Genomic DNA, 24,229 nt, shown 5'->3' on the forward strand with positions numbered 1-24,229 from the left:
ATAGTTGATGATATGTAACGTTTTAGTAATTGAACAAATTTAAATGAGCAATTGGGGGTTACGTGCCTTGCTAAGATAACATTTATATATTTTCCTTAGTTAGTTCAGGGATTCGAACCAGCGACCTTTCGGTTACGGGCTCAACGCTCTTAACCGCTAGGCTACCTGTCACATTCATGTGCAACACGTTTACTAATTTATTTCAGCACATTCCTATAGGTTGCAACTGTTTCATTCCAGCATTCACGCGTGAAAAACGCCAGTCAAATGCTGTGTTCATAACCAAGTGGGAAGGTGATAATTTCCCGTTGTGAAGTTGTAAATACTAGTTGGCCGCATTCATGTGCTTCGGAAGGTTTTCTTGTCATGGTCCTTCATTTATAAACAATTTTCACCACACAGATATTATATATAGAATAATAGAAATATATTGTATAAAAATACTTATTTATATTTAGAATATTGGTTCCGAAATAATATCCTATTGGTGAGCCAACTGGTAAATGCAGAGCGTCTTCTACTCAGTTATAAGAAATTCTGATTTTGCAATTGTTTTAGATGCCATTCCCCCAGGTGTTGCTCTGTTATTCAGGAACATGTCAAGACCTGACCCTCAGAGCCTACCTTCTATTGACCCTGTTGACTCATCAGTAGGAAAGATTTGTTTCTCTTTTGTTCCATTCAACAACAGAGCGATACGATACCTTGTTTCAGCAGGATGTTGTATCTATATACCTTATGTCATGCCTACTTGTTAACAAAATTAAGAAGTTTCCTTTAAAATTATTCATAAATATTATCCTGCCAAGCACTATATGAAGAAGTTTAAGGAAAACATCAACTCAAATTGCTCCTTTTGTAATGACCACCCAGAAACAGTGTTGCATCTTTTTTGGGCATTTTATTCATGTAAGAAAACTGTGGCAAGACATCAGTAGATTTATAATTGAACACATTTATGAAGATTTTACACTATTGTGGAGAGATGTACTGCTTGGATTCTTTACATATGATAGAAATAAGCTGAAACATTTTTATGTAATTAATTTCATTATTCTTTTGGCCAAATTTCATATATACAAATGTATATTTACAAACAAAAAACCACATTACCTTACCCTACAAAAATAAATGTAACTGTATTTAAAGACAGTTAAATACTCTACTAACAAAAAAGCTGTTAGAATTGTAAGTGTATGTATGTCCCTTAAGGTCCTTGTGTAATTGTAATGTGATATTGTACCCCCTAGCTCGATTGTCCATTGTATATAATCTACATATACTTGTGTTCCCTCATGTACTTTCTGTACTGATTTGTTGTTAATAAAAAAAAAAGAAGAAAAAGCTAAATTTCCCAATTCCGAGTTCCCAGTTGTTTTGAACATGGAAATAACATGCGTTTGAGCCACTCCAGGAAGTGACGTTACAGGCTAGCTCAGTGCTGCCCCCTCTCATTGACGAAATCAAATTGAAGACAACCGGGGTACTGCAGGCTGCCCAGGGGTGAAAGTAGATTACATTTATTCCCAGTACTGAACCTCATGTGTGCACACTCTGCGCGTGCAACACATATTTGCATGGTCCTAATCATATAAGTATATTAATTCAATATCATCGATATGGGCCAAGTCGTAAAGATTTGTCATTTAACTTCTAAAATGTGCTATTTTTTTTATTGTGGCATAAACACAACCAGGCATTATGTTTTCATCTGATTATCAATAACTTCAAAGGGCTCATTTACTAGGCTACCTCCACACGTTCATCCACTCGCAACATATTTCCAGCCTCCAAACAGTGGTGAATAGAACGAGACATATTTTACACAAAACAACATAAAGGGTAAGGACATTTGGCGATGGTCATTAGGACAGAATTTATGTGTCCACAGTTGTCTGCGCAAGTCTCGATGTCGGCCACTCTTCTCTGCCTTGGCAAAATGGCAGTCTTCTCATCGAACCACATCGCATTTTGGTGTGTAGGCTATACCACCCGTTTTTAAATCTAATTGACTAATTTGTCATGCCTCTGACATGCGCTAATGGTGGTAGGCTCGTGTTTTACCGGAACGGCGTACCCCCACTATTTATTTTGCTGGGGCCGCCTTACATGACCTTACACCTGATGCTGCCATTAGCAACTATATTATCCGTATAAAGCTTCTTCTATGTGACATTTTAAAATACTCGGTTCAAGGACATACATCTGTTGTATTCGAAGCCATTTTTGGCACCATGACTGTCTTTGAAAAAACAGTTTATTTACACGAAGATTGACCACAAAGATTGACATTTTTCCATTCACTTATAATGGCAATCCTGTTTTCTGCTAACAATGCATGAGGTACACCGGCTTCAATGCGAGGGGGGCAGTGTACTCGCCTGGCCATATGCGGTAAATACCATCTTCCCACTTGGTTATGAACGCAGGGAAAGTACTTGGCAATGGTACCGCCCAAATCACCTGATTGGATAGGCATACGTTTTCCTAATCAATGTGGATAATTGTCTACCGACTACATTCATAAGTATGTCCTCGACTTGAGTGGCGGTTGTTTGAAACATTTCTGTTAGATATTTCCTACCATGGCGTTTTCATTGGTAAGAAAAACACCAACGAGTAGTTTTATTTTCGCTCAATGGTTTTTGTCTTTCAAACAACAGTAGCACATGAAAAGCATATAGGCCTAGGCTACAATTAAAAGTAGTCTGCTACTGCTAGCCTAATAGGTTTAGGCCTAAATCTGTGTAAAATGGACAAAAAGACAATATCGAGACTTTTTGGCCTGAAAATAAACCTAGAATATGTATTATCCAGGGTGATCGATGTATCTTACGAAGCCATATATTTTAACTTCAAATGTTAACATGTTCAAATGTTAACAAACATTACTTGAATGACATCAAACTGATATTTTAACAAGTTTGTTCTCATTTCTAGAGAGACGAACTTCGACCCCATGACAATTGGGCACCAGAATCTGCGGCCTTGTCCACTTGCAGTAACGCGGACATATATCGTAGAATGAACACCATGCTGGGCAACTCTCTGGATTTTACTGGTGTGTGCACCACATCCGGCACCAAGGGAAAGCTAGATATGCTCCTGACCGGTAAACTTTCTCGTTGCACGTGCACTTTGGAATGACACATCGTTATGCTTGTACTCAATGGCAGTAAAGGGGGAAACCTATTAACATACTAAACATACAATTTCCTATTTTTAATGGCTTTTTGTAGTCTACACCACAGCCCTGTCATAATAGTGGGAACAGCTGATTCATGCTGCATCGTCTGCAGCATTGCAGCACTTGTAGGCTAAGCTTTCCAGAGCTTGAGGTCTTTGCCAAGACTCTCAGCCACTGCAATTCTACTCTGTATTAACCTGATATATTTCTTTTCAAATCAGTCATGCACTGGGCCACCCAGCGTGGCCACTTTGTAGTTTCTAATCAATTGAAAAGATAATTGCATTATAACTTGTAACATTGTTATATTCAAAGTTCTTAATATAAGGAAAATGCTCAAATGCACCCTGGTCTCAGAGCATTTTGTGTTCTGTGTAAATCCGAGAAACTCTTTTTAGTGTATTACTTTTCGTCATCACCTCTTTTGGATTATATATTACGAGTTATGTTAAAGAATTATCTAAAATAGATGATTTTAGGGTTAGTGAAAGGGTTAGCTAACACGCTAAGTAGTTGGAAAGTAGTAAGTAGTTGAAGCAAAATGCTAAAGTTGTCAGTGAGATTCAAACTCACAACCTTTGGGTTGCTAGATGTTCATGTTAAATGCCCACCCTGACCAACCACCTTAAATTAGATCGGTTTTATGTAACTGTACCAAACGTTACATAATATTCTTTGCAATCAGTATTTACAGTTACTATGATACGTCTAGTCTGAGACCAGGCTGCAAAACGTCTTACACTTTTATTTGTATGGCTTCAACTCAATTGGCACCAATGGTTTTTGACCAACTTGTCATGTCTTATTATGAACCTTCCATACAACTGTGTAACCAGACTTGAGGCATATTTTGATTTTATCATAGGCTAGTATGATTGTAAATCGTTATGTTTCAGCATAAAAAATGATGATTATGACTTTCACATTTTACAAAGGTTACAACAATCATCCCTCCTTGAGATTGGGTGTAAATGATGCATTGTAAATCTGGGAATATTAATCCAGCTAGAAACAAAGCTTCAATGATGGCCTATCCTCCTCCACCCAACCACCACCACCCTCCTCTGCCCAGCCTTGAGTTGCTGAATCAGGACTGTAGATAGCAGTTGGATGCTGTCCAGCCCTGAAGTGCAATGGGGCAAGCTGGCAGTGCAAATCACTCTGTCCTCCTACTTCTGATCAGTCAGCTGCTGCGACTATAGCTTCTGTGTGTCTGTGACACTGGCAAATCTGTGAGGGTGAGCCAGCCAGCTCAATACACCAGGGATTTCTGCTCTCAGTGCCCCCTCCTACCCTGCAGCTAGAACACTACCACACCCCTCTCTGCCGATCCCCCACCTTCTCTGCTCATGACTCTCTCCCTCTGTCTGCTGCATCTCTCTGCCAGCTCACTCAGGAAACTAGGCTAGAGCCACTATTAGCAGCAGCGGCTGGCTGCCACCTCCATCGCTGACAGACGCTGTGCCGGGGGAGTCTGAGAATATCTCCAACAGGAATTTTTCATTACCCAGTTAGAGGAAACGGAAGGGGGGGTGGTGGGTGAGCTGATGTCATTAGCAGGGGGGTGCGAGTGAATCAGCAGTCCGGTCACATGCTAAGTCGGTCAGTGATTCAGATGGAAATGCATGGCAGTTGCAACGGGCACAGTCGCAGCAGGTTCACCTGATCAACATGCAGGGAAGGGTTGCTACAGTCTGACTTCATTTCTATCAGTAAGATTATGTTTTTGGGAAAGCGAAGCCATTTCACTCGACACCCCCTCCCTTCTCATGTCCTCTTTCCTCGGGCAGATGCAGGGTGCTTAACTGTTTATTAGCTCATCTCTCTCTCCTCGTTCGTCCACAGACCTACAGGAATCGGAGCTGGCTGCAGGAGGCAGCAGGATGCTCTTCCCCAGTAGCAGTGTCAGCGGAAGCTCTCTCCACGAGGGCTCCTCCAGAGGCCTGCCAGACGTCAACGACCTGGGCCTGGGCCTCCAGTCCCTTAGCCTGTCCGGCTGGGAGCGCCCCTGGAGCAGCCATGACACGGACACACACACCACTGCCGCTTCCCAAGCCCACACCAGCTCTACCTCCAGTGAGTACTGGATTACTTCCTTTGTATTGAATATTCAAATATACTGTTGACAAAGTGTACGTTTAAGTAAAGACTGTAAGTACATTAACATAAAGTCTTTGGCTGTCCTGTTAGTCTACTGTAAGACCTGTTCCAATGTGCTGGGAAAAGACTGCTAGTTGCTAGTCTGCTACTTCATATTGGATTTAATGAATGCTATAGCCTAGTTAGGTTTTGTGTGGCGTTGTGTCAATGTAACTTGCTATGGCTTTGAGATGGTATGCTGCGTTATCAGTAATCACTTCCGTTCAGGTGTTGGCATTGGAGGTTTCTCTTGGGTTCGGTCTGTTGTATTTTAGTGATACTGAGCTATTGTCATCCCTAGATTTAGATCTTTCATCAGGCTGTTGCAGAGAATGATGAGGCAGTTTGTCCGTTGTCTGTGAACCTGCTATTTATATCCCCAGACAGGGTGAACTTCAATTTAACTTGTTTTTCAGATTCAGTAGTGTCCCTAATTAAGTGACTTAAATTCTGTATTTCCCCTCAGGATGAGAGGTTGAGGTACCTCCCTCAAACACCTTGTACATAATTATGTGTTTTGTGGATTATCTCATTCCATGTTTTAGCTTAATGACATTACCCTGCCTCCACTCAGTGTTGCTTCCCATCTCACTTTGTACTGACCCAGTTCTTGTGATGAGATTGCGTCACAACATATCCATACAATCCCAGACACAAACTTGTTAACAGCACTGCCCTGACTGGGGCTTCTAAACTGGGCCAGTACAGTCAGATTCCCTTGGCGCCTCGATGTTCAGCCCACTGGGACAGCTACAGACCCACAGTAAATATTTGGTGTGGTTGTCAGCTGATCCAGTCCGCGTTGTCATATCAGCCCAATGATCGGGGCTTGCCTAGCTCCTTACAACCAATGAAGTTCTAATGCTGTAGGATGGTAACCATACTACTTGTACGTTACACCTATAGTTTCATTATGGAATGTTGCATAGCAACTACAGCAAGATGTTAGTGTTTTAACCTGGTTCTCTGGTTTTTGCCTTATGGTGTATTATCTCTCCTTTCAACGTCTTGGTACCACGAGTTCAATGGAAACTATTTAGTCATGCATTTTAAAATGGCTGTGTTTGGCTAATCAGCTGAAATGCTGAGCGTCTCGTCATAGTCTAAGAAACTGGCAGTGTGGCAGAACTCTAATCTAGAATGGACAGATGGCCCCAATGCTAAGACCTGATGGTTTATCAGTCACATTTGCTCACTTGAAAGCATCCATTTTGTAACTAGTAGATAAAAATGGGCTCCCAGATTATTTTCCTGTTTTTGACAGTGGGCCCTACAACAGTGGATTCCCTATACATTACAAATGGGTCACATAAATATCATATCAGATGAATGTAACTATCTGCTGGTTTTTATGCTCTCTAATCTGGGAGCTGTGGATTGAAATTGATTAACGGGTAGGAAAGTGATAGGTCTGGTTGAATAGCCTTATCTCAGCTTCTGCCTCTGATGCTGCTAGTTGTAAGATCTGATTAAAACTCTATGGTCTCAGTGCTGGACATGCTGGGCAGTCCTCTGGGCCAGATCCTGGGCAAGCCCCTTGGCTATAACCCCCCCAGTGAGCCCATGGGCACGGCAGCTGACTTCCTGGAGAAGTTCCCCGGCATGGCTCGCATGACCAGCCGCCTGGACTCACGCTGCTTCCTAGACTCGCGCTCCAGCAGCCCTGTAGACTCTGAAACCAGCGGCTTCAGCTCCGGCTCAGACCACCTCTCGGACCTGCTCGTAAGTATCTGTGTACTTGGGGGGGGGGGGGGGGGATGGTTGTAAACTTGAAGTGCTTTTTGAATTGATGTATGTAACTGTAAATTCCACTCAAATGATTGTCATGGTTGAGATTTCATGTTATTTTTAGGGTCACACTTTTAGTTTGTTGATCAAGGTCATGTCATATTTTGTTTTGCTTTAGTTTATGGCGATTTCTGACCTTTCTGATGATCTGAAGGAATATCTCTAACCCCCTCCTCCCAACCAGTCCTCCCTGAGGATCTCTCCCCCCCTACCTTTCCTCATGTCCAACATGCAGAAGGACTCCATGAGGCTGAGCTCTCTGGGCTCCAGACTGGACTACCAGGACCACGGCTCCCCTCTCACCCCACCGCCCAGCGCCACCAGCTCTGCCACGGCCTTGTCCCGCCGCTGGCCCGGTGCCTCAATATGGCCCAGCCTGGACCTGCTGGAGACACCTGACGACCCCTTCAGCATCGAGAGGGAGGCCCGTCTGCACAGGCAGGCAGCCGGTATGGGATGATGCTAACACACTCAGCTTTCTTTTGAATCTAAACGTTCTACTGCTGTTAACCAGCTCAGTCTCGACTTTCCCTTCAGCTGTAAATGAAGCCACCTTCACCTGGAGTGGACAACTTCCTCCACGCAACAACAAGAACCCTCTGTACTCATACAAGGTCTTCCTGGGAGGAGTACCCTGGGATATCACTGAAGGTACAGCTGCTTCACTGTTTCCATGGCATTAAATTGGATCTTGTCTTATTTTAGTAGACGCAAAGCTGGAGAGAGGAACAATGTTAAACAATTTTGAATATAATTGGTTCACAGCACACTTTCTGTTTTACTGGTCTTTGACTGCTGACCATTTTCTCTCCAGCTGGTCTGATCAACACGTTCAGTGGCTACGGCCCTCTGAGTGTGGAGTGGCCCGGTAAGGATGGCAAGCATCCTCGTTGCCCTCCCAAAGGTAATATGCCCAAAGGTAATGACAGGCTGGTAGGATATTTACTCTTATGGTTCTAAGGTGGCACAGCGGTGGGCATTGGGCACGCAGTGGGATGGTGAGTTTAGACACATGTGTACTTGGTCATTCAATGGTTCCCACCATCACTATCGTACACAAACATGTGTGATTTGTTCAAGAAGTGGAATATTCTGGGTTTCTTGGTCTACCATGTTGACAGAGTTTGAGAATACTGCTCACCTTGCCGTCTTCAGAATGGAGGTCTGAGTGGATCGTATCACTTGAGGACTCACTAACAATTCAGAATAAACAATGAGCAACACTAATTGGAATGTCTTTGTTCACATACACCATACTAGTTCTCTTGACCCCTAATAGACTAGCAAACTCCCTGTGTCAGTTCGCCTGGTGTTGACGCTCTGCTGTGCTCTGCTGTAGGCTACGTCTACCTTGTGTTTGAGAACGAGAAGTCTGTTCGTGCGCTGCTCCAGGCCTGCACCCAGGACCTGCTCCACCCTGAGGAGAACGGAGAATACTACTTCAAGATGTCCAGCCGCAGGATGCGCTGCAAGGATGTGAGTGGGGGTGCTTGTGTGTCCTAGTGACCGCAGCCTGGGGTTTTTGACAAACTGCTGTGTTCAAATTCTCTACCCTTTTCTCAAGTGTGAGCTTCAATAAAACAAATCCCAATCAAAATGTTTCTTTAAACTAGAGATCTGCCAACTTCTGTCTGTAGTGTCTGAACAATTTGAGCCTCTCTCGAACATGTACACCCACAAGCCTCAAGATTTATCTGAAGGTACCTAGAACAAGTAAAAAAAAAAAAGTTAGTATATATGGAAATAGTTTAGTTCCTAAAATGAGGTTAAATGCATGTAAAAAATAGCTCTACAGAAACTCCTTTAGAATAAACATCCTTTTTTGGGGGGGGAGAGAAGAGTCTGTCCCACGTAGGTGATCTGTTATTCAATGCATTTCTATGGACTAATGGCAGGAATGCTTCATCAAATAATTTGTATTAATAGTTTTAATACTTCAGGGAGTCTTAAATCAAATGTCTTACCATTTTTAGCCATACCGTACCATAATTTAGCCAATCATAAAAAAAATCCATGTTAGCTTAGATGATCCAGTTCAGGGCTGCAACAAAATGAGACCTCTGGGGGCCACCTGTAGAGGTTCTGAAAACCACTGGTTTAGTGGAAAAGAGCTTGGAGGTAAATATTTTAACAGGATATCCACAAACGTTTAATATCTGAAATGTTAAGGAAAAACACTGCTAGACTACTTCGACACCCCTTGACACTTCCTCCTCTCTGATCTCACAGGTGCAGGTGATTCCCTGGGTGATCTCTGACAGTAACTATGTGCGCTGCCCCTCCCAGCGCCTGGACCCCAGCAAGACTGTGTTTGTGGGTGCTTTGCACGGCATGCTCAACGCAGAGGCCCTGGCCAGCATCATGAATGACCTGTTCGGCGGAGTGATGTACGCTGGGATTGACACGGACAAGCACAAGTACCCGATAGGTGAGATACTACTGTTGAAAGACTGGCGGTGACTTGCCATGACTGTAGGATTATATTGGTTGATGTAGCTTTATTGTGAATGTCTATGGGGTGTGTTCTGTAACTGTCTGAAATGCAGCAGTCATTAAGATTAATGTACGTTGACAGGTACTGCCTCTGCATTGCTTGCCATTTGACTTTTCGGCTGGGTATCTGTAGAGCATTTTGTGATAACTGGAGGTAAAGACTTTAAGAAGTAGCCTCTTTCTGTCTGGGTTTGACCTTGCATTGTAGGCTGGCTGGGTGCTGTAGGCTGGCTGGGTGCTGTAGGCTGGTTGGGTGCTGTAGAGGGTGTAATGGTATCAACCCTTAATCTCCTGATGTACAGGTTCTGGGCGCGTCACCTTCAACAACCAGCGCAGTTACCTGAAGGCTGTGTGTGCAGCGTTTGTAGAGATCAAAACCCCCAAGTTTACAAAGAAGGTAAGAGCTGTCTGGTTTTAAACACGTGACCAGCATTGACTGCTTTCAACTATAGTGAACAAAAAATATCAATGCAACAATTTCAAAGATTTTACTGAGTTACAGTTCATATGAGGCCCTAATCTATGAATTTCATATGACTGGAAATACAAATATGTGTCTGGTCAGACACCTTTAAAAAATAAGCCTCACATCTCCACCATATTTTTGTGCGTTGAAAGAGTATCTTTGCGAAGGAGAAATGCTCACTAACAGGGATGTAAACACGTGGGCAAAATGAGAATCTTTTTGTGCGTATGGAAAACATCTGACCTTTATTTCAGCTCATGAAACATGGGACCAACACGTTACATGTGTTTATATTTAAGTGTTATGGCATATTATCACTGAATTGTAATGAAGGGTAATTCTGCCCTTCTCTCAATGGTCTGAATATAAGCACTGATGTCCCTCAGGTTCAGATCGACCCCTACCTGGAGGACTCCATGTGCCAGGTGTGCAGTCGCCAACCCGGGCCGTTCTTCTGCAGGGACCAGGTGTGTTATGACGTTGGGTTGATGTGAAGCTAGGATTACAACTATCTGGTCTAATCATGTTCAAGTATGCATCTATCCACTAAGACCTCCTACTTATTCAAGAAGCATACATTTGTGTAAATGAAGTTTTATGGTATTAATGTTTAGGCACATGTATGTTCACCACAGTGCACAGTAAGCTCACTACTACCTGTGTTCTCCTCAGGCCTGCTTTAAGTACTACTGCCGCTCCTGCTGGCACTGGCAGCACTCCATGGACCTTCTGAGCAACCACCGGCCCCTGATGCGCAACCAGAAGAACAGGGAGTCCAGCTAGAGCAGAGGAGTCAGCGAGGGGGCGGAGAACCCCACACCTCACGGGTGAGGACACACAGCGGGCGTCCGCAGAGCACGAGTGTCCAGCTGCCCCCGACACCAGGGGCACCATGGCACTCCCACCAGGACTGGGGGAGAAACACTGTAGAGAAGTCTACTGCTGCACTTGCTACTTTTTGCTGTTTACTTGTTCACGTTGGCACTATGCACAGTGACCTTGTTGGGATAGTCAGGGGCCCCACACTTCCTTATGCAGTTTCCCTGACTTGTGGCCAGACGAGGATGATTCAGGCCAGGGTTCAGAAGTAGATGAAAATGCCTTGATTTTTTTTTTTCTTATCCTTAAGTTTTTTGATTTAGTTTTACATGCGTTGCATATTGAGAGCATGCACGTCTCATTGCCTTTTGTTGGTAGATGCCATACAGTGCCTTCAAATAGTTCCACCCCTTCCCCCCCACCCCCAGTTGGCTTACTGTTTTTCCTGTGCAAGCCAGCTGGTGTTTTTTACTTTGGAAGATGAGTTGGGCTTCATTTAACCAGTCGCATTTCAGACATTTTTACGCAGTTTTTTACTAATTTGTACACAAACGGTTTTAAGTCATGACAAGGAAATTTGGAACCGAATTCTACCTGGCGGCTTTTTAATTTTTTTCCCTCCCCTTGGTTTTTCCTCACCCTGAAGTATTAGTCTGGGGCTGGTGGTAGATTTGTTCTCCCTACGATGTTCTACTGCAGGGGTAGGCAACCCTGTTCCTGGAGTGTCGCAAGGTCTGCAGGATTTTGTTCCAACTAGGCACCACACCTGACCAATTGATCTGTTCAATGATTTCCTAAATTCAACACGCCTGGTCTTCCAGGTTGGTTAAAATATATAACATGTAGTGTCTGTGGCACTCCAGGACCAGGGTTGCCTTACCCCTGTTCTACTGAATGGGCACAAGGTTACGGTGTTGAAGCATTACTTTTCTTGTATAGTTGGGCAAGTTCATAAAGCCCAACGTTACTGGACACTGCTTCAACTGGGTTTCCATGTTTTCAATCAATTGGCTGGATCTTTACTGAGACGAACGGACATTGACGTTTTGATTGTAAGTTACGTAGTTTTATTGTTGCACTTTTTAATTTGCACTTTAGGAGAGGGTGGCAGTGATTTGTAATCACTGTTTTTGTACATCAACAGAGGGGCCCTGAGCCCGGATATGAACAGCTGCTTGTTTCCTGTTGAATGTAGAACTTCCACTTTGCTAAAAACGTACCAAGAGCTTGAGTAGACCTAACACAGCTTTCCCTGTGCTTTCTTACTCCATCGCCTTCCTTGTTCCTGTTGGATATATGCATATGAAGCTGTGTGCCAAAGACTAAGTGTCTTTCCTCCCATCAAGTTACTCATGCTGAGCTTGTCTTAGCCCAGCTGCTTTTTAGAGTTTTGAAAGTCTACCTCACTGTGGTCTCTTTGCTGCTACTTACTGATGTGGATAATGTTCAGATTGGGCACAATAAAGGTGTTTAAGCATTACCTGTTGCTTCTGGTCTTACTTGTAAATGAAAATCTTGTGGTTATTTCTATGAATGTGTGCATAGCTCTTGGATGATGACTGTAGAAATAAGTAGATTTAAAGGGATGGAGTGCTTTTTCAAGGCAATCATTTACCTCGGATCACCACCCTACAGCTGTTTCATGATGCAAGTAGATTAACAATGAGCCATTACAAGCTGAAGGAGAGCCGCACACAAGGAGCTCAGATGCAATAATTTAATAACCAACGTTTTGACAGACAATCAGTCTTCATCGGGTACCACAATGATTGCCTTAAGTTTAGTCTTATCAACGTAAGCTAAATGTGGCTGTCCGTGGTTGATTTCAGTTCATGCCAGTAGAAAAACCTGACCCACCGTACTTGTAGAGAAACGCCAATGCCGTAGCTAAACGGTCCATCACTGCCATACAGTAAGTTATTTTATTGTCCTGGGTTACCTGGCTAATATGGTTGCGTAACTTCCATTCATGGGCAACGTTCACTAGTTAACATTAGCCTTCTACATCTAGCTTCATATTGAACTTACAATCCTCTCATTGCAGGAGTGCAACAATTAATGAATTAATGGTAGGACTAGAATCACTGTTTATAATCATTGGCATGTACGGAGAATTAAGTAAAACCACAAGCCCCATCTCCATCCATGGCTAATTTAGAAAATTGTCAATTTTAGCTTGCTAGCTACTGGAGAACACTATTTCTTTCCCATTTATTAAATGCATCAATTTACATTGTTACATTATAAAACATAACACAGGTATTAATGAAAAAAATACTAAATATACAAAAATATCAAATAAACAATTAGTGCAATTGTAATCACTGAATCTTGATTCAGGAAAATGTTATTCTTTACTAGGGTTAATGTTTTAATAGTTCAATTCAATCAAGAAAGTGTAATTTTGGAATTTTTGTATAAGATTTAGCCACAAATTAATTCACAATCATTTCAATGGTCTTATTGCAATAGTAACATATCCTTCATTTCAAAAACATGGGTAATGTTCATAATGGTAAATAAGTATTTTGCAAGGTTTCCCCAAAATTCTGACACATTTACATTTAAAGAACAAGTGAGTCTCTCCTTTTTCACAGAACGCAGAAATCGATAGCCACAAATGTGGATATCATAGAATTACATGGATAGATATTAGGTAATTTTAAACTGCACTCCCTTAACTTTGTTTGGTATACAATATTTAAGGCCTTAACCATGCATTTTTCCAGACAATGTCAGGAATAAGCATGTTCCAGACATTTTCCTCTCTGTGTAAGTTGGTTTTGTGAATGAAGATTTTCATATTTATTGCATCAAGATTTCTTAAGTAAGCCCACGCCTTCCAATCTGAGTTCTGGATAAACTTTGATCATTACCAAAGCTAAGATGAGTTTTCATTAGTGTTAGACCACTGAGAACGGCATTGATCACAGAAATAAACTCAAAGGTATTGGAAACTCTTTCAATGTTAAATTGTTCATCTGTGAGAATATTACCCCTGTTGCAGAAAACGTAAAGAACAAAGTCAATATTCCCCTCATGCCAACTGGGGTAGAACAATGACTTACAGTTATGTCTGAATTATTCCACAAAAGAGCTTTGTGGGGAAATATTGAGGAAACATATTTTCCAGGCCATTAAAGCTTGTTGGTGAAACCTATCCAATTTAGCGGGTCATTTTTCAGGAATATAATTACATTTCATTAAAAATTGAAGACCTCCCAACATATTAAACACAAATATTGATCAAACATCTTTTCCACCAGTTGATCTTGAAAGTGTTTGTCAACATAGTCCAACACTTCCAGACCGCCTTCAGCTCTTTTATTAGAAAGAACTGACTTTTTAGTTTGAGAGTTATTTTTCCAGATGAAGTCAAAGGTCTTATATCTTTACAAGTAGCAGGATTTACAAATAAAGACAATGACCGGTACACAAAACGAGACAGTCCCTCTGCCTTGGACAGAAGTACTCTCCCAAGTACAGAAAGATCTCAGCTAATTATTAAATATATTTCATTTTAGACGAGAAATTCATGTTTAAGTGTGTTTTTGACAGATTTATTCCTAAATATTTAACATAACATATTTTCTATTTCTTTATCATCAGAGTCAAACAAACAAAAGATTTCACATTTAGAAACATTGAGTTTTAATCCCGATGCAATAGAAAATGCTGTTAGAGCATTAAGGACATGGGCGACCTGGTCTTTGTCTCTTAAGAAAAGAGTAGTATCATCAGCCAGTTGGGAAATGTAGATTTCTTTGTTGAAAATGGTCAAGCCATATAAATTTGCATTCAGAATATCTAGAGAGAGAGAAGTTCCACAACCAAAATGAATAAAAATGGCAAAATTGGACTTACGTTGATACGGAATCTTTAGGAACTATTAAGGTTTAGTAACAACTATTTATATCTTTGTAAACATGCAAATAACTTTGATAACATTTTTGGATTCGGTGAAAATTTTAAGTGACCTAAAGAGAGATTCATGTTCAATTGTGTCCAAAGGCTTTACAGAAGTCCCAAAAAATATTACATCTGAATAATCTATAAGGTCCAAGGCTAAATGAATGTTAAGAGCTTTTGTGACGGCCATTCATAAATCCTGTTTGAGTCTCATTTATAATGGTATCTATTCCTTTAATCGTTTGGCATAAACCAGAGCAATCAATTTGTAATCAATATTTAATGAAGTAATTGTCAATGAGAGAAGGGTCTTCATCGGGCTTCGGAATCAGTGAAATAAGGCCCTGTTTCATAGTGGAGACCATTTCCCCACTTTTAATGCATTCTTGAAACATATTACAAATCAGGTCTTCTAGTAACTCCCAAAACTGTCTATAGAATTCAACTGACAGGCCATCAGGGCCAGGTGATTTCCCTTTTTTCATTGAATTCAGAGCCTCTCTAATTTCTCCAGTTGACACAGGTGAATCGCAAGCTGAGTGGAAATCATCCTCAATTACAGGGACATAATTCCGAATGTGGTAAATGTAGCTTTTACAACCATCTCCCTGATGTTGAGAGCTGTAAAGGTTTTCATAAAAGGAATTGACAAAGGATGTTATTGTAATGGGATCTTGCACAAAACATTTAATTTTGAGTGCAGATATAGATTTTCTTTTGTAGTTTCTCTATTCAAGTGCAAAAAAGTAACTAGTATTTCTTTCCCCCTCTTCAATCCATTTTGCTCTTGACCTTACAAAGGCACCCTTTGCCATCTCTCAGACCCCTAGCATTCAGACTTACGATATTGAGTGAGTTGAAAACAAACTATTGCATTGAAAAGAGAAAGAACACAAATTACATAACAGAAGTAGTAACGTGAACAATAAAACAGTGAACCTTGAGGATGCTTTCTCCTGTGAGATATTCAGCCTCTTGTGAACTGAAAGAAAATGATGAAACAGAGAGCAAAGATACATTTTTGGGGAAGCCTGGCATCACTTGGTATCCATGACTACACAAGAGCTGTGCCTGGTTTTGGAGCTTTGCATTGAGGCCTAAGTGTTACATTGGTAGTCTCAGACCAGTCTTTTGCCTTATGAGTGGTCTTTCATGTGCCTTTTTCTCAGGAGTGACTTGTCTGGCCACTCTCCCATCTCAGCCAAGGAACTCTATAGTGTTGTCCTTGGGTTGTTGGTTACCTCACTGACCAAGATCCTCCTTGCCCGGTTGCTCAGTTTGGTCGGACGGCTACGCTGTCTGAGTAGTTCTATTTTTTCCAATGATGGAGTACACTGCTCTTGGAAACTTTCAACACAATAAATAGTTTTATACCTTTCCCCAGATATGACTCATCACAATTCTCTCAGATCTAGGGACAGTTCCTTGTACTTCATGGTAGTTTCTGCTCTGACATGCGCTGTCAACTGTGGGACCTTATACTGTACAGACAGGTGTTACTTTTTAAATCATGTCAAAACAATTGCATTGGCTACAGGTGGACTCCAATCAAGTTGTGGAAATTGGATGCTCAATTTGGAGTGTCATCGTAAAAGGGGTGTGAATACTTACATAAATGTGAAGACATTTCTAAAGACATGTTTTCACTGTCATTATTAGTTAGTGTGTAGATGGATGAGGGGAAACACTTTAAATTCAGGCTGTAACAATGTGGATTAAGTTTGAAAGGCACATCCTCTTCTAGATAATGAGATGGATCCTCTGAGGGTGTTTTCACATAGTCCTCTTCAGAGGACTGAGATCGGTTCTTTTAAAGTCAACTCTTGAGGGGGATTTTTGGGGGGAAAATAGCTGTTCTCTCTATTCACACTGCCCTTGACTTTGAATGACTCAACTCTTTTGCCAGTTCACTTTATTTTTTTTTAGGTCAGTCCTCTTTGCATTCACATTGCTATGTTTAGAAAGGAACATTCACTCAATGCACTCGTGGTTTATACAAAGTGCAGGACAAGTCAATCCATCAGAACGTGTTATCGGACAGCTATATATAAACCTACTTATATGTTGCAAGCTAATAGATTGCATTTAGTTAAGATGCAACAATTGTAATCAGAAGATACTATTAACATTGGCAACAATAAATATAACTGCAGATTCAATAATGCTGTAATTGGGTGTACAATGTTCAATCTAGGCTACTGCCCCTTTAAGAGCCTGAATTGATTCCGTATCCTAAGTTCTGATTCTCACCAAATATGTTGTCTTCTCACACTATTCAAACCCCACAATCTAATCAGCTTATGAAGCTCTCAGCCTATAGATCAAATATTCAAACCATTTTGGACAACCATTCTGCGTGTGAGGGGTTATGGCAGGGGAAGCAGTGTTGCAGTAGTCTAGTGGGTGGGGTTATGTCAGTAGTCTAGTGGGTGGGGTTATGTCAGTAGTCTAGTGGGTGGGGTTATGTCAGTAGTCTAGTGGGTGGGGTTAAGGCAGGGGAAGCAGTAGTCTAGTGAGTGGTGAGGGAATAATGACAAGCCAACCTGGGGAGCGTTGTGTTCACATTGCCCTAAATAAGGGAACTGGACTGAGGAATTCAAGCGAACTGAACTGGAGATGGTCTCACTTTGACTTGTTCACACTGGACAAAAAATGAAGGGAACCGGCGGAGTTCACAAACTGTCTGAAAGGGACCCAGTGTGAAAACACCTTTAGACAATATTGAGATGGAGGCAGGCTGTGTGATTGTTTTAGCCTGGGATTCAATCCGATCACAGGTAATAGACATGGCAGCTTTAAGGTAATGTACACACGGTAAACGCTGCATAGGTCAGTTCAATGGGAAATTGCCTGTAAAAGCTGCAACGTCTATTACCCACAATCGGATTGCATCCTGACCCTAGGGCTGTATTCAATCAGATCCGCTTTAGCCGACATCCACATAGCGGTTGTTTTGGTGGTGTCGGAAGTGGAACTGCTTTAGAGCTGTCAAATCCACAAGCGGACATTGCTATTGGCCTGTATGGAATCGAATGAACAGAAATCCCATGCAGCTCGATAATCTATACATCCCAATTTTTCAATGTGAGCATAATTATTTCTATATATCCTACACTTTCTCGTTCTGAACTTAACGCTAACTTAACGCTAGTGGGGCGAAGCTGCTCAATGATTTGACGGCTCCAACACACTTCTTCCTCCCGACCACTTTATTTGTATTATATTTGAGTCATTTAACAAACACTTATCCTGAGTGCATAATGATTTGATTTCCCTTTTCATACTAGTCCTGCGTGGGAATCAAACCCACAACCCTGGCATGGCAGGCACCATGCTCTACCAACTGAGCCACAAGGGAGATCTGCTATTGTTGGTTAACATTTGATGTGATTGAATCCCAGGCTTGGAGTAAGATAATGTGTGATTGTGACCTTGCAAAAGAGACCGCTACAGTGTTTCCTTTCCACTTGTCTTTATTGACAGCGATATGAAACGTGTCTAGACTCCCCTGGGTGTTTTGAAGTTCATTCCAACGGTAGGCTGGGTGACCTGCAGGTTCGACAGGTTGCCGAAGTCCTAACAGAGGAAAGAGTTCAGATTTAGTCAAACAATTCCTCACCTAGCTTTAATGAGCATTACATTCTGAGGTCCATCATAGGAAGATAACACTGACGGTGCCCAGCAAAGACGGGAAAGCTTTCCAGTGCCCTACTTGTCCTCAGTATTGGGAAAGCTACCAATTACTTGGCAGCAGAAGTAGTTGAGCTACAGTAATACAGAGCAATATGTGATCAACTATAAGACACTATCAGAGAAACAGTGCTTAACGAAAGTAGCTCACTACATCAACACTAGTGTGAAAAAATGATCATATCTAAATCCGATAGACGCATTTCTATTGGGCACGGACGATATTGTGAAATCTCCCTTGTAGTGGTGTTAACACAGCAGGAAAAGTACAGAGCTACAGTCTTTAGGTCGGAAGCGACTTATTAACGTTCCAATACTGCACTAATCACTATGACCAGCCCAGTGTGTGTTTACATTCTGCTCTGTTATGTCCAGTGTGTGTGTGTGTTTACATTCTGCTCTGTTATGTCCAGTGTGTGTGTTTACATTCTGTCCAGTGTGTGTGTTTACATTCTGTCCAGTGTGTGTGTTTACATTCTGCTCTGTTATGTCCAGTGTGTGTGTTTACATTCTGCTCTGTTATGTCCAGTGTGTGTGTTTACATTCTGCTCTGTTCTGTCCAGTGTGTGTGTTTACATTCTGCTCTGTTCTGTCCAGTGTGTGTGTTTACATTCTGCTCTGTTCTGTCCAGTGTGTGTGTTTACATTCTGCTCTGTTCTGTCCAGTGTGTGTGTTTACATTCTGCTCTGTTCTGTCCAGTGTGTGTGCTTACATTCTGCTCTGTTCTGTCCAGTGTGTGTGTTTACATTCTGCTCTGTTCTGTCCAGTGTGTGTGTTTACATTCTGCTCTGTTCTGTCCAGTGTGTGTGTTTACATTCTGCTCTGTTCTGTCCAGTGTGTGTGTTTACATTCTGCTCTGTTATGTCCAGTGTGTGTGTTTACATTCTGCTCTGTTATGCCCAGTGTGTGTGTTTACATTCTGCTCTGTTATGTCCAGTGTGTGTGTTTACATTCTGCTCTGTTATGTCCAGTGTGTGTGTTTACATTCTGCTCTGTTATGCCCAGTGTGTGTGTTTACATTCTGCTCTGTTATGTCCAGTGTGTGTGTTTACATTCTGCTCTGTTATGTCCAGTGTGTGTGTTTACATTCTGCTCTGTTATGTCCAGTGTGTGTTTACATTCTGCTCTGTTATGTCCAGTGTGTGTGTTTACATTCTGCTCTGTTATGTCCAGTGTGTGTGTGTTTACATTCTGCTCTGTTATGTCCAGTGTGTGTGTTTACATTCTGTCCAGTGTGAGATAGGAGGCTACATCGTTGCTGGATGAGGTCAGAGTACTCAATCCACAAGCACGTCCTGACAAGAAAACATCACGTTTAGACTGAAACTGTAGGTAGGCAGTAAGATCTGAGAAGTGAGGGTTTGAACATACCAACAGCTTCAGCATCTCCTTGGTGTCGGGATCCACCTCGATGATCTCCTGGTCCAGAGCAGACACCTACAGACACGAACAAAGACCATCAGCTTTACAGTGGATCTCATAGGAACCTATCAGGAGCCAGTGTTCTCAAGATAGACCCGAGCATGAGTGTCTGAAAGATACAGGGTTTGAGAGGGATAGACGGCCCAACAAACACAGGGAAAATCTGTCAGTTCCATCTTCCTGCATTATCAATGACCTGGCAACAACCATGCCACAGCCACTTTCGATACAGGTAGGCACCAAATTACAATCTTATAGATATCACAATCAGCAAGGACATTTCTCAAGTTATCTGAAGCAAGATTAAGGACCAAACTGCAAGGTAAATCTGAGCCATATATTCAGAGAGTTGGGACAACTGTTCTTAATTGTAGACATTCAGTTAGATAGTATTGTTTAAACATCCCTCATGTAATATTATTAAAGCGGAGGCTAACGTGGCTACCATAGAATGTTGTAGTGTCATGTAAATGCATCGTAACGCAGGAACCTCAATGTCCCAACTCTCTAAATGCACGGCTTGGAGGTAAACCAACGAGGAACCCCACTGACCTCTGGGACATAGTTGTCCCTCCTCTCCCTCTCCTCCTCCTGCAGCTTGATGGAGATGCCTCTGACGGGGCCCCTCTGGATACGCTTCATCAGATGGGTCACATACCTAGGAAGGGGACACGCATGGGAGAATTACAGACGATACAGTGAGATTTGGGCTCATATATGACTCTATTTATGCGTAGGAATACCTGGGAAAAAATTTTCTTAAATAAAAAAAATCACTGAGCTGATTTCCTGGTGCTTTTACAGCCTGTTATGTCCAACAATGACAGAGATAAGCACTTGAGGGTGTACTGTACACAGATGGGTACTTAGAACAGAACAGTATAGAGTAGACGGAGGTCAGTAAACTAGCGCATGGATTTAGGGCATATTTTTTATTTTACCTTTATTTAACAATGCAAGTCAGTTTAGAACAAATTCTTATTTACAATGACGGCCTACCAAAAGACAAAAAAGGGATGGGGGCTAGGATTAAAAATAAATTAAAATATAGGACAAAACACCCATCACGACAAGAGAGACAACACAACACTACATAAAGAGAGACCTAAGACGACACAGTTTAATTCCTGGCCTTGAAAACAATACAACATCTGACTCTAATAATCCCTTAATCATAGTTTGACGAGTGACATAACTAAGACCGAGTCCGTAAAACATGTTTCATGATGTTTGATTAAACAGGGAGGCCTTGCAGTGGTTTACTGACATTGTATCAATCAGCTTTGAAAATGATCTGATGTGAAAAAGACCAACTGGTGGCAAAAAATATCAGAATTGGGTTGCCCAAGTGGGCACCTACAGACACTACAATTTGAGCGTCTCTTTCCAATCCCTTTTATTGGTAAGTGGCAAAGATCACTGACTATGGTCAACAACAACTAGGTCTACACCTACAGCACAGGGACAGTTCTCAAGCAGATGAGGAATGAGGCACATGGTCTCATGTTGCCAAGGCAACCTCTCACCCCAGAAGCAGGCTGGGTCAATTTGAGAAAACAAACAAAACAATGCCACAAACACTCAGATAATCAGAATGAGACTTCAATCAGAAAGGCTTTTACCTACTTGTATATTTGCAACAAGAAAAAAGCCAATTTCTGCATGACGGCTCAGGAAGCAAATAACCTACATTGGGATCAGACAATTATTAAATGTGCAACAAGCCCAATATTGAAACACCACTTGTCTACAGTCAGGCCAAATATCTCCGACTTTGACATGGAGACTAGAGGTCAACTATCACTGAGAATGAAGTGAGCACAAGTGTTCAACTATTGAGCCAATACTAGTCCTTTAAATAATAGGACTATACTTAGAACATCTTAAACCACTGAAGAACCGATGTGCACAAACATACAGGAACACAACACATCTATTATAAAGAGTTCTTCAAAGCAGTTCACAACAAGTATATTATGTTTAAGATATCCATGCAGGAACTGAATCCACAGCCTTTCCAACCTTGACATTGCCAGCGTCACGCTCCAGCTCCAACCAACTGAACCAAGAATAGCAGCTTACTCTTTCTTTACATTATTCTGTCTGTAAGACAAAGCAAAAAAGCCCCTGATTTAACACAGGGATGTTGGACATGGAGCTAAGAAGCCTGCCGTGGTTCAGCAACACAAGCTCCTTGAAGCGACAAAATAGTAAGCCTTCATTTGGTCAGACTTGCACCCTTCTAAAAGTACTGAGCGTAGCCGTACTGCACTGGCCTGGTTATGGATACGCCACAGACGCTGGAACTGTGCTGGAAACTACAATGTGTTAAGAAAATATCTGAGCAAGCACAGTACGATTTGGGTCAGCAGGATTAGGTATTAGGTGGTTATTGGGTGGTCTGAGGCCTGAAAGTGACCCAAGCTTCTATTGGAGCATTCACTCACCCAGAGATCTTGTTGCGCAGCTTCTTGCTGGGGATGATGGCTATCTCCTCACATACCCTCTTGTTGACGTGGAAGTCACTGCCCAGCCGGGTGTAGTACTTCTCAATGATGACCCTGGCGGCCTTTTTTACCGTCTTGGTCCTGACTCGTCCCTGTTGGGAAGACCATCAGCTTGTTAACGGCAGAATCACACCAGTTTCTTGAGACAATACCTCTAAATTGCATATCTGTAACTACTACACATCATCACTGTAATTATTAATGTTCACTTGGAATTGTTTCAACCTCTGACAACTGGTAGCTTAATGCAAACTAGCCCAGCAAAGCACAAATACAGGAACAATACTCAACAGAATATGCATAGCTAGTGAGCTAGATGCATAGTGCCAACTGTTTCTTCTGGACAGCTAGCTAGAACTCCTTGAGTGACAAGTAACTGAATTTGACATCAACCAACATTAATTCCTGTCTGGCTAGCAGACCACCACAAGACCATTGACATAAAATAACTTTAGTTAATAACTGCACGGGTATGGATGGCAAGATAGCTAGCTAAGCAGCTAGTTAGCTAATAACATTTCTAGCTAAACAATCTTAGCTATATCCAGCTAACTCGAATTCTTACCACATGGACTACGTACTACACGACCCGTAAACACAACTAGCCAGCTAGTTGATATAGTGGTGCCGCTCGCTAGCAGACCAGTGACTAGATTGAAAGATCTTGTGCTAGCTACCGGCAAGCTAGCTTGCTACATTCACAAGCTAGGGAAGCTACACAATAAACTGGTAAATAAAATGCAACAAATCACAAATAAATATCTGTGAAAATATGTCGTATTTTAATTAACATTTGATATGCTTGTAGACGTGTCTGGAACTGATGAGAGACAAGGATTGAAACAGATTGTGATGTATTCAACTTTGTTAAATACCCACCATGTTGGCTTGGGCTGGCGGAAAAGAACTGGGGAAGTTGTGACCGGAAGTTTATCTACGATGCAGGAAGAAAATGCTGCAGACATTTGTTTTTGTAGCTTTGCAACACTGCCCGCTACTGGTTGTCTACATTTGACACACAAAAACATTTTGTGCATTGAATTTTATACAAAATGTACCGATCCAGTCCACTTCGTAGTACAATAGGCTCCCGAGTGGCGCAGTGGTCTAAGGCACGGCATCTCAGTGCTAGAGGTGTTACTACAAGACCCTGTTTCGATTCCGGGCAGTATCACAACCGGCCGTTATCCGCAGTCCCAAAGAGCGGCGCACAATTGGCACAGCGTCGTCCAGGTTAGGAGAGGGTTTGGCAGCGGTAGGACGTCATTGTAAAATAATTATTTGTTCTTAACCGACTTGCCTAGTTAAATCAAATTTGTTTTAATGGAATTTAAGATTCACTGAGTATTTTTTACTGGTGTGGAAGAAGTAGGCTGGCTATACATTGTGTTCAACGTTTTGTCAACACTTAATAATTACGTGAATCACATGTTTTCTCAGGTTTAGGCCTACATAGCATGACATTGCAGGAACTGTTGCAAAAAGGTTTTGTATTAAATTATACAGCTTAGTAGTAATGTATGATCAAAGGTACGGCCCACGAAACCTTGAAAGCTGATGCAGTGCAGCTGCAACCTTGCAGGGAAAAGTCACAGGGAGATTCAATTGTGAGTCCTCTCTCCTCAAACCCCATTTGGAGAAAGTCGGAGGGGATGAACCTCTGGCTCTCTCTCATTCAATAGGTTTTAGAGGAGACGAGAGGATGTAAGGAGTACGCAATTTAGATTCGCCCATTGGTTGAACGTGACCTGAGAAGATGTGACCATACATTTTTTTTTATTTTTTATGGGTGACATGCTTTCTCAGCAA

The 24,229-nt window shown here is 41.9% G+C and overlaps 2 protein-coding genes and 1 non-coding gene across 8 annotated transcripts; 1 reads left to right on the forward strand and 2 right to left on the reverse strand.

The window, feature by feature from the left end:
- The first annotated feature begins 2,319 nt into the window (after nucleotides 1-2,319).
- On the forward strand, nucleotides 2,320-12,372 carry LOC110526771 (cytoplasmic polyadenylation element-binding protein 1). 6 transcript variants are annotated; one of them, XM_036963470.1, is made up of 12 exons: nucleotides 2,320-2,394; nucleotides 2,941-3,112; nucleotides 5,033-5,263; nucleotides 6,816-7,048; nucleotides 7,299-7,563; nucleotides 7,652-7,765; nucleotides 7,929-8,033; nucleotides 8,454-8,590; nucleotides 9,344-9,542; nucleotides 9,910-10,004; nucleotides 10,460-10,540; nucleotides 10,746-12,372. In XM_036963470.1, exons 1-12 carry the CDS (start codon nucleotides 2,335-2,337, stop codon nucleotides 10,854-10,856), a joined length of 1,803 nt encoding a protein of 600 aa, XP_036819365.1. In that variant the 5' UTR covers nucleotides 2,320-2,334; the 3' UTR covers nucleotides 10,857-12,372. The 6 variants fall into 6 exon arrangements, with proteins under 6 accessions (XP_036819365.1, XP_036819366.1, XP_036819367.1 ...); XM_036963471.1 differs by having other exon boundaries at nucleotides 7,929-8,018; XM_036963472.1 differs by having other exon boundaries at nucleotides 2,941-3,061.
- A 5,627-nt stretch (nucleotides 12,373-17,999) lies between these two features.
- LOC118936598 (40S ribosomal protein S17-like) lies at nucleotides 18,000-23,323 on the reverse strand. Its single transcript, XM_036963477.1, has 5 exons — nucleotides 23,300-23,323; nucleotides 22,361-22,512; nucleotides 20,466-20,571; nucleotides 19,863-19,928; nucleotides 18,000-18,377 (listed from the first exon to the last, which is right to left on the reverse strand). The coding sequence occupies exons 1-5, from the start codon at nucleotides 23,300-23,302 to the stop codon at nucleotides 18,300-18,302; spliced, it is 405 nt and encodes a 134-aa protein (XP_036819372.1). The 5' UTR covers nucleotides 23,303-23,323; the 3' UTR covers nucleotides 18,000-18,299.
- LOC118944572 lies at nucleotides 20,020-20,147 on the reverse strand. The gene has a single exon (XR_005039924.1). It is a non-coding gene; the product is annotated as a small nucleolar RNA SNORA71 (small nucleolar RNA).
- Nucleotides 23,324-24,229: the final 906 nt, after the last annotated feature.

This window comes from Oncorhynchus mykiss, chromosome 26 (assembly GCF_013265735.2).
Source record: "Oncorhynchus mykiss isolate Arlee chromosome 26, USDA_OmykA_1.1, whole genome shotgun sequence".
Taxonomy (NCBI): Eukaryota; Metazoa; Chordata; class Actinopteri; order Salmoniformes; family Salmonidae; genus Oncorhynchus; species Oncorhynchus mykiss.

Bases quoted from the DNA above. Each gene is read 5' to 3' on its own strand.
- LOC110526771 (XM_036963470.1), top strand. From the start codon at position 2,335: ATGCATGAGGTACACCGGCTTCAATGCGAGGGGGGCAGTGTACTCGCC. The intron at 2,395-2,940 runs GTAAATACCATC...TCTCATTTCTAG, and splicing joins TACTCGCCTGGCCATATGCG to AGAGACGAACTTCGACCCCA. The intron at 8,034-8,453 runs GTAATGACAGGC...GCTCTGCTGTAG, and splicing joins CAAAGGTAATATGCCCAAAG to GCTACGTCTACCTTGTGTTT.
- LOC118936598 (XM_036963477.1), bottom strand. The intron at 20,572-22,360 runs GTGAGTGAATGC...TCCCCTTCCTAG, and splicing joins CTGCGCAACAAGATCTCTGG to GTATGTGACCCATCTGATGA. The intron at 18,378-19,862 runs GTATGTTCAAAC...TTCCTCTGTTAG, and splicing joins AGGAGATGCTGAAGCTGTTG to GACTTCGGCAACCTGTCGAA.